Source organism: Engystomops pustulosus, chromosome 5 (genome assembly GCF_040894005.1).
Source record: "Engystomops pustulosus chromosome 5, aEngPut4.maternal, whole genome shotgun sequence".
NCBI lineage: Eukaryota > Metazoa > Chordata > Amphibia > Anura > Leptodactylidae > Engystomops > Engystomops pustulosus.
The window spans coordinates 96,633,204-96,644,060 of NC_092415.1; the positions used below are offsets into that span (position 1 = coordinate 96,633,204).

The window sequence follows — 10,857 nt, forward strand, 5'->3', positions numbered from 1 at the left end:
GCCTCTTAGTGACTGACCTAGAGTCTCGTGTGGGTAGTCACAAAGGGGTTATTCTTTACTATACTGGTACCACTCTCAAGCATGATAATATGAGCTTTAGGTCAGCTCACAAGTTGTGAGCACAAAGACCATCTCTTCACTATGTACAAAACAATTCCATTGTTTATTTTGTTGCACTTCGTTTTTAAATGTTTTGTAGGCGTCAATTAAAAATAAACAATAAAACTCCAAAAATAATATATTGGAGACCACTTTACTGTGCCCCAAAATATCTCCCCTTTATTTTTACAATACACAAGAAATGTTGATATAACATTCAGATGTTGCTAAAATAAGTACACCCATTACAACAATACACATAAAATAACATTATACAATGAATACCTTTGACCTTGCAGTACTTTAGAAAATAATAATAATAACCCGATCAACCTTACAAATTAGTGGGAGAGTGTGATCACCATTTTCATAGCCACATACAGTATATATGGCTTCCTCAGTGGTTTCTTGGTGCCATGTTCAATCAGTATATTTAGTTTTTGAAATGGAAGCTTCCTGTATTGATCACATGCTTGCTGTGCTACAGGACTGTTATTTGGCAAGATTATAAACTTATTAATAATCCTTTAAAATAATTTGGCATTAAAACACTATATTTTTTATTTTTGGGGTTTTTATATTTTGCATACCAATTCATTGTTTAACCTTTTCCTCCAGAATACTTTTCTAAAGCTTTTGTTTCACTTTTGTCAACAAAAATATTAATCTCAAAATCACCTGTGGGAGGAAAAAAATTCTAAAGTTATTACACATAACATGAACATTTCAGATTTGAAAACTAGTGATTAATCTTCAAGGTGTAAACAAGTCTGGTCCTGAGGGAGTTAAAAATGTTTTATCTATTGGCTGAGTTGTAACTGTGGCAAAAACAATACACATGCATGTTTGCTTTGAAAATATTATTTTGAATGGGATAAAAATTTTTTTTCAGAAAATATGTTTCTGAACATCACATCTGATCTTTGATACAATGAGTTTGTGTGTGACTATAAAGTATATATATAGGTGGAATAAATGACAAATTTGTTTTCATTATATTGGAGTGTTGCCATTTTCTTTATTTTTGGATGCTTCTTGGACTCTGGCTGGTGAGCTGGTGAGAGTATAGGATAGCACCCATTACATATATATATATATATATATATATATATATATATATATATATATATATATATATTGTATTGTATATCAGTTAAATGCTATTAAACAATCTCTTGGGATTTAATCTCATCCGGATGCAGAAAAGAGTTGAAATTATATAACTTTACATCTGTAATACTCAAAATATTTTTATTTTCCTATGTTGAAATGGAATTTGACTTCATCTTTACCTACAGATATAGTATTGATCGTAACACAGACTTGGAAAGAACTTTTAATATATACTCAGGAAATGGTTCCATAACCTTAGCAAAAACCCTTGACCGTGAAATGACACCATGGCAAAACATCACATTAGTGGCAACTGAGACAAGTAAGTTGAGTCTTAAAGGACATCTACCACAAAGGTGAAGAATTGTAAACCAAGCACACTTACATGCAGGTGTGTGCCCCCTTTAGCAGAACATGCTCTTCTTTTATCTTCTTAGGCCTTTGTTTTTGTAAAAAAAAAAATAAAGTTTTAAAAATTATGCAAAGGAGCCTGACGGGCTCTGGGCTGCATGTATGTAAGGCTGATTTGCATCATTTTTAAAATTTTCTTTCATAAAAACAAGGGCTTAAGAAGGTAAAAGAACAGTGGATTCTGCCAGACAATGCACACACCCGCATGTCATTGTGCTTGGTTTACAATTCTTTATCCTGGTGGTAGATGTCCTTTAATATTGCCAGCAATTTCTATATTTATACATTGTTATCAAATAACATTTTGAAAATAATTCTAATTCATGTACACTATACACATATATCTATATGTATGCAACTGTACACAATGTACTATGTATAATGTAGTTATTATCACTTCAAAGTTTAGTAATCTTTTATAGAAAATGTATTAAAGATAATTTATAAACTCAAAAATTAATAATTTGCACTTGTGTATAAAATGTACTTGAGAATGTGAAAGTACCATGAAAATATAGAAGAATTACAGCATTTATAATTAATCATTCTCTTTAGGCAATATATTAAGTGCTTTAAATTACTAAATATTTGGGATAGTCAAACAATGCTTCTTTTCAGATATTTTGAAGTGATAAGGTATAATGATTCAAGATAATATTTATATACTTTTATAGTTCTAAAAGTTAAGTAAAACTAGTTTGGCTCTTATCCCATGTCATGTCACCAGGCTTCTTGACAGTCAGACATAGGTGTAAATGGAGCTGCCTTATTAAAGCAAGCACTGAGACATAGTTTTCCTATTCCCATTCTACAAACTATAGTCAAATTATATTTTTCAACAAATTTGAAAACAGCATCTCTATTGATTTAACAGATTTTTTTTCTTTATTTAATTGAAGAAAATCCCAAGCTTTACCGCTTTGTTCAAGTGTATGTAAAAATACTGGACATAAATGATCATGCACCAGAATTTTCTGAGCGTTATGAGACATTTGTATGTGAAAACGCAAAACCAGGTCAGGTGAGTAGAAATTAATTTAAAAGAAACAAAACCTTTTATAAGTTATATGTTAATAGTTTTGTATGCAACACGAAATCACGGTTCAATAATGCTGATTATTAACACAATAATGTTGTAGTCATTTGTAAAGTGCTTTAATATGCTTTCTGATTGCAATTCCCAAAAATATTTCAAATGATCACTTAAGCAGCAGTAAATATAACACAGGGCATTCTGTATATGACATTTTCATTCAAACTAATATGAATGAGTTAATAGAGTTATGAATTTTCCAATTACAGAATTTTAATAGTAAATTGAAAAGCAAACTTAAGAGAAAGGGAAGGAGGATTTTTGTATCCATTTTGGGAATTAGTTGATTCATGTTTGTTTACTCTCTATGGCATTTCCTAAAATTACTTGAAGCATTTGTGTTACTCCTCATACAGTACATACAGAACTTTCTAACCACCTAGAAAAAGATTCCCTACAAATGACAAAAGCAAAATTTACTCTTACTTTGCAGTCACAGTGAATTGTAGATCATCACAAGTAGAACACAGTGTACCATAATTCATGGGTGCTTCTGCAACCCATGTTCCGGGTCGCAGGCACAACCATGTGTCTTCCTGTGCCCCTTGAGCTCAGCAGCATCTCTCACCTTGCCACGCTCCAGCGACAATCTCATTGCTCAGTGCGAGCGTCTAAGATTTAAAGGGCAAATGCACCAATGATTGGTGCTGGCTGACTGCCATACCAGTTAAATTCCCTTTTACTTCTTGCTTCTATACCTCAGGGAAAGCTGTGTACTGTTGGTTTTTCCTGATTTCAGGTTGTGACCTTGATTCTTTTCCTGACTTTGCTTCTGTGCTGCCCGTCCTGACCTACCGCTATGTACTTGACTTTGTCTCTTCCTCACAATTCTACACCTCATCTTGGCCACCACCACGGACAAAGTCGAGCCTGTGGAGCAACCTGGTGGTACTACACCGCAACAAGTCCAACCTGCTTTGCGGCAGGCTCTTTTGAAAACCGAGTGCCGCTCCCAGGTGTCGGTTTATGTCATCGTCTGCGGTGGTACAGAGGGTCCACTACCCCTGATCCTGACACCATTCTGTACCCAAGTAGACTTATGTTCTGTTACCTTGCTTACTTTTATCATTTATACATATAAATATCATTAAACATTCATCACCTCTATTGTTCCCTTTCAGAATACTGTCTTCCAGTTGTTCCATTAACCTTACCATGTAAGCATGCCCAACAGTAACAAGAGCTCAGTCAAGAAACACCAGATATAGCATATTCACAGATTAAAGTTGTCAAATGTGAATTGAGAGGCACATTAAAAGTGCTTAAGTTCTAGGGTTTATGGATACCAAAAAATGCTATCTGCTGAAAAGCTTCGAATAGCATAAAATTTGTTTGGGTATCAAATTCCTTCTAGCTTTCCAGCTCCATAATGTTCTAACAATTCCTAAATGCCTAGTTCAAGAGACTAAATCACAACACTAAGGATCACAGCACTGTATTTCACATGTTGACAAAAACTTCCTCACTGATGTGACATGCAGAGGCTAGTGTGAGGTGATGGTAAGGGGCTTCTAAACACAGCTTGTACCTGGAATGGTTAAGTATTTTTTAAAGGAAATCTACTCCCAAAATGAAGCATGATAAACCAGCGGTAATCTTCTTTGTTATCAATGGCCACAAAATCAACTTTTAAAATATGCTAATGAGCCAGTAGCTTAACAGGCTATTACGTTGTGAGGATCACTTTCCCCTCACATTTTGAGCCAAAACTTTCTCTGCTCCAATAAGATTATAGCAGGAAGAGGGAGGGGGAGTGCTGAAGGAGCAGAGGGGAAGATTGGACAGTATAGCAGTCTAGCAGTATAGAGTGTGAAGCTACAGCATGGAGCTACAGATAAAACTTTATGTTAAGAAGTTATCAGTTTGTGTATACTGTTTAAGGACAATGTGAAATGATAATTTGCATTCATTGGACATTAATGCATTAGCAATACAATGTTTTATGTTTTAAACCTTATTACAACATTATTCTACATTATGCCCTTGTACACAAAGTGAGGTTTATAAGAGTATAGTTTGGCAAATTTATTGTACTTTATGGGTCTGCAAAGAACACTGTACTCAATATTCAAACATTTTTGGGATAAACTGGAAAGCCAATTGTAAGCCTGACTTTTTCAATCCAACCCAAGGAGGTCTGATCATATTAATTCTTTTCTGCTTTAACAGGCGGCCGTCCCACACAAACACCTTCAAATGTTGCAGAATTTGTGCTGTGGGACTGTAATGGTGGTACGAAAATACGGATAAATCTATCTACTTGATTTTTTAACCCCTTCAGAATGCATCCCTTTTCTATTTTCAATTTTCTACCTCTCATTCCAAAAGTCATAACTTTTTAAAATCTTTCCCATATATAGACATATAAGGGTTTTTATGGTATACAAAATGTACCTACCAGTGGCACCATTTGATATTCCATATGTTGTAGTGGAAAGCTGGAAAAAAAATCAAAATGAAATGGAATTAATAATAAAACCTACCATATATTCCGGCGTATAAGACGACCTGGTGTATAAGACGACCCCCATACTTTCCTGTTAAAATATAGAGTTTAAGACATATTCGCCGTATAAGACTACCCCTTTTCCAACGCATACAAAACACCGGTAAAAATTAAAAAAAAACAGATTTGAATTTAACATGGTCCTTTTTTAATTTAAATTCTTATGACACGCAGGTATATAGCAGGAAAACTGTTGCTCACAAACATAAGGCATACAACAACAACATTACTATCGTCCATTTTACTGTAAATGTTACCATACTGTACTATAATACTGCCCCTTATGTACAGGAATATAACTACTATGCCATATACCACCGCCAGCCCCCCCAGTATATATCCAGCCCTCCCTTATATATAGCCAAACAACCACCTTAGTATACAGTCAGCCCCCCCTATATATTGCCAGCCAGTCCCCCCAGTATACATCCAGCTCCCCCTGTATTTTGCCAGCCAGTCCCCCCAGTATACAGCCAGCCCCCTGTATATAGCCAAACTGCCCCCCCCCCTAGTATACAGCACATTCCAAACATCTGAATTGTCATCCAGGGATTTTTGTTTTGTAATATTTATAATAATGTTCCCCCCCCACTCTTTCCTCTCTAATTTTTCTCTACAGCTTCTCACCTTTCCCGCGATCCACCGAAGCTCCGCTGCTACACTCCGGCCGGCGGTGACAGCTCATTGAGCACTGGCGGCTCACAGAATATGACGCCAGCCGCAAGCCGACGCCATATTCTCTGGGACGCCGGCACCCACGGAGCTGTCACCGGCGGCCGGAGTGTAGCAGCGGAGCTTCGGTGGATCGCGGGAAAGGTGAGAAACATTACCGGCGTATAAGATGACCCCAGACCAGACAGAAGATTTTTCAGTCTTCAAAAGTCGTCTTATACGCCGGAATATACGGGTAGTTGTGCCATTTGCTGTGCAATTAACTTTTTACCCAATTTATTATTTGACCTTAAAAATATCAGAAAAAGTATCATACCCTGGAATTGCCATTAGAATTTGAGATAGTATTTTGCCAGTTTCAGCAACTTGCAAAATACTTTCTTATTATATCAAAAAATGTAATTGTGAATTGAATAATACAAATCCATATATTGCTTTTTATAGAATGTTTTAGAAAGAGATGCAGTAATGGGTTTGCATTGTTGAATCAGGTATTCTTCCTCTCAAAATGCAACTCCAGCATATTTGTTTTATACTCCACAGAAGAACAATAAATTTGAAAGTGATATTTGGCAAGTCCACTCTGTAAAGTGTTTGTTTGTTTACAGCTTGTGCAGACTGTAAGTGCTGTGGACAAAGATGAACCTCCACGGGGACACACATTTTTCTTTGAAACGGTACCAGAATTTTACATCAATCCAAATTTCACAGTTGTAGACAATAAAGGTACAGTATATGAAATATATGTATCTTTATTTTACCCAATGTCATTTCTTCTCATGCACAGATCATAACTTCTTGTTTTGTTTGAAATTTCAGACAACACAGCAAGTGTTTTAACAAAAAGAAACAGATATAATCGTTATAAAATAAGTACATACACATTGCCAATAATTATTTTTGACAATGACTATCCAGTTCAGAGCAGTACTGAAACATTAACTATACAGGTATGTGCCTGTGACAGCAAAGGAAATGTCAAGTCATGCAGTGCTGAAGCTTTCTTACTACCCGCTGGACTAAGTACTGGTGCTTTAGTTGCAATTTTACTTTGCATCATCATACTTCTCAGTGAGTATTTTTTCTTCAATATGTCTTGCTCACATGTTTGTATACATACAATGTAATACTGTATCTGTGATACCTTAAAAACATATATATTTGCTTTTTATCTAGTTATCTAGGACTGTAATTTCACTGATCTGTACTTTATTTCATCATCAGATTGGTGGGAAATAGACTCTTGGCCATCTAAGAAATCAGCTCTTTTATGGAACTCAAGCTTCCATAGAGTATAGACCTATTCTACACTTTTTACACACAGAAAACAGGACAACCCCCCATTCATGTAAATACATTTCTCTACCTACATATGCAGAATTTGAGCAAAATTTTAAGTTTAAACACAATACACTTATTTTAAGGCAGGGTTTAGCTACATGACTTTCAGCTACATGACCTCTGTGAGTGTGGAGAAGGAAAAGTCATGTTTATATAAAATTAAATTTAGTCCACAATTAAACAAAGGTGTTTTTGAGAAAATGGCAGCAGATTTGTAGAAGAAAAAAATATATTACCTAACAGACAATGGGGCAGAATGACTTGCAGGGTCGTGTTTGCCACGATTCACTAAGGTCGTGCGTCCAATTTCCTGCATGTGTCGCTTCAGTGCCGAGGTCCCCTGGAGTTCACCTTCTTCCTGGTGCATGTGTCTTGCGGCACAATTCTAATTGTTAAATCTTGCGTGCTGTCCGAATCCATTGGGTTGTCCGACTGCCACGCCCCCAATTTCTGATGCGTGCAAGGCTGCCCGGAGGGGCCAAAATCCGATCACGTGCGCCAAAATCTCGGGGCAATTTGGCGCAAAACAGAAATCGTTGGGAAACCCGATGAAAATGTGTCCAACGGACCGTTAGTAAATGAGCCCCAATGTGTAAAGTCAAGATTTATTTAGCAAGTCAGAGTCAGACTGGCATAAAACTGGTCACATACAATGCAAGGCATGTCATACCTTAGAAGGGACTATGTCAGAAATAAAAGATATTTTTCTGAAGTTTTACTACATTTATTTAACCAAATATTAACCCCTTAATGACCTGGCCCCTGTTTGTTTTTGCATTTCAATTTTTCACCCCTCACCTTCAAAAATCTAAAACTTTTTTATTTTTACACGAAAAGAGCTCCATGAGGGCTTCTTTTCAGAGTAACAAATTGCACTTCTTAGTGATGGTATTTAATATTTCATGCCATGTACTAGGAAGCAGGAAAATAATTCCAAACACAGTGAAAATGGGGAAAAAACGCATTTGCACAGTTTTAATGTTGGCTTGGATTTTATGGCTTTCACTGTGGACCCCAAATTACATATCTACTTGATTCTTTGTATACAAATTTGGTATCCCCATGATTGCACCGACCCACTTTCATACATTTACAAGAATTTTAAATATTTTTGGGAGGATTTTGCCATCTTCTGGCGCTAATAACTTTTTTATACTGAGGTGACGGTGGTGTAATTTTTTTCGACTTTTGATGATGTTTTCAATGCTATCATTTTTAGAACCGTATGACCTTTTTATCACTTTTTATTGAATTTTTAAATATTTTTAAAAAATGGCAAAAAAAGTGCCATTTTCAAACTTGGGCGCTATTTTTCCATTACAGGGTTAAACGCAGTAAAAACGTTATTATACTTTGATAGATCTGGCATTTTTGGACACGGAAATAAATTTGTTTATGATTTTTAATGTTATATATATAGTTATGTATATTTATATCAGTTCTAGGAAATGGGGGGGGTGAATTTTAAAATTTTTTTTAATTATAATTTTTTTTCTTTTTTTAATTATACTTTTAGTATTTTTAATACCCCTAGGGTACTTTAACTCTAGGTTGCCTGTTTGATCCTACCATATACTGCCATCCTGCTGTATGGCAGTATATGAGGATTTTCCTCCTAATTCATTACAATGAAATGAAGACTGTCAGGCTGTCATGGAGACTGATCACCACTCCCTGATGATGTCACAGGGAGCGATGATCATAACCAAGATGACTGCGCCCATGCGCCACCATCTTTTTGAAGCCACCAGCAAAGCTAGCACTGATCGTGGGTGTTACCGGTAAGCAATATGCAGCAAAGACTTACTGGCTATATAGAGGACTCAGCCCGTGAGCCCTCTCCATGCACCTACACCATACTTTTATGGCACGTGTCATTAAGGGATTAATAGATATTTTATTAATGAGCATTAGAAATGAACAACTTCAGGACATCAGCATCTCAATTAGGTCACCTTTAGACTTTGTAGTAGTAGTTTTGCTCACCAGGAAAGGCACAAATCACAACTAAAAGTAAATAAAAGATGAGACATTATAATTTCTTTACCAAAAAGTATAAGTAAAAAGTCTGATTAATTACTGTATACGGAACAAATTCTATACAAACAAAATTCCAAAATGGACACAAATATACAACACTATTTACAGTACGTGAATGCGATAATCATGTATATTTGCTTTATTAAATCAAATCTTACATTATAACCATTTAGTTCATTTAACATTTTTAATACTTTCCTTTTTTTCTTTGCAGCATTAGTCGTCCTTTTTTCAGCGCTTAAGAGACACAGGAAAAAAGAGCCATTAATATTTTCAAAGGATGATGTGCGAGATAATGTTGTGACCTATAATGATGAAGGAGGAGGTGAAGAGGATACACAAGCTTTTGATATTGGAGCACTAAGAAATCCTGAAGCTAGAGAGGAAAATAAACTTAGAAGAGACATAATTCCTGACACTATATTTCATATACAGAAAACAATTCCCCTGTGGGAAAATGTTGATGTTCAAGACTTTATTCAACGGAGAATAAAAGAGAATGATGCAGACACAACTGCTCCTCCATATGATTCACTTGCAACCTATGCATATGAAGGTAATGACTCCGTTGCTGAATCTCTAAGCTCCCTGGAATCTCTTGATGTTGATGAGAATCATGATTACCACTATCTTAATGAATGGGGGCCTCAATTTAAAAAACTTGCTGATATGTATGGTGGGGATGAAAGTGACTGATAAAATATGTTTACTCTTTTTTTCTTTCTTTTTTTTTGTTAGTAGTAATGAACTATTTAAATTACATCCTACATGGTTACTTATTGTAGATATAATGTTATCTAGTTTGATGCCATGGTTACTAATGGAATAACAAGTTGAGAATAATGCTTAATTTGAAGGAGTGTGCATTCAAGTAATTAGAATATACTGGAATACTGTGTTGTGCCTTTAATGAATATTCCATTTTTGAATTGACTGTACAAAATGTAAATAAATACTAGGTTGGTGAATAATTTAAAAGTAAACCAAAAAATATTTAAAATTACTTGGAAAAAAATGTTTTGAATGTTATTTATTTGACTACCATTCTGTAATTTATGTTTGCTCTATTTTTCTACCTATGAAAAGCTATATTTTTATACTGTTTTGCAATAAAAATGTATTGTTACACAAATGTTGGCTAATTTAAAGAAAAAAATAAACTAATTTATAAATGTCCAGTTAGGCCCTGTATAGATTGCTCATGTGTACTGACCCATTGTAAATGTTGGAATCCCATTTTGCACATTACTGCTGGTCCTCCCTCTCCACCTTGCATAGTAATAATACATATCTGTAACTCACAGATACTTAAACTACATTACACTTATCAAATCTAAAAAGGCTTCCAAGACTTACTGTACGCACTCAAATGTTAGACCCAATCTGTTTTTGTAAAATATTATTTCTGCATCAAATTTCTCTTGTGAACTTTATTACTGGGACTACTTGGTCTGCTCTGTGATAATGTGTAATATTTACCAGTGTATCCTGAATCTGTTAACTCTCATATCCTGTGGGATTATAGTTTTTGTAGTTTTAGGTGATGAGGCTATTCATATGATTTATGTTATTACTGATAATC

General features: G+C 35.2%; 1 protein-coding gene across 4 annotated transcripts in view; it reads left to right on the forward strand.

Moving 5' to 3' along the window:
* The window catches only part of LOC140133095 (cadherin-9-like), a 126,772-nt gene extending 116,240 nt beyond the window's left edge, over positions 1-10,532 (forward strand). The window contains exons 8-12 of one of the 4 annotated variants that reach the window (XM_072152743.1): positions 1,398-1,534; positions 2,523-2,644; positions 6,503-6,620; positions 6,714-6,965; positions 9,490-10,531. In XM_072152743.1, the coding sequence (XP_072008844.1) occupies positions 1,398-1,534; positions 2,523-2,644; positions 6,503-6,620; positions 6,714-6,965; positions 9,490-9,971 (1,111 nt within the window). In that variant the 3' untranslated portion in view covers positions 9,972-10,531. Of the gene's footprint in view, positions 1-1,397; positions 1,535-2,522; positions 2,645-6,502; positions 6,621-6,713; positions 6,966-9,489 lie in introns of those variants that run through there. The other 3 variants (XM_072152744.1, XR_011855788.1, XM_072152745.1) reach the window with 3 other exon arrangements.
* The last annotated feature ends 325 nt before the right edge of the window (positions 10,533-10,857 follow it).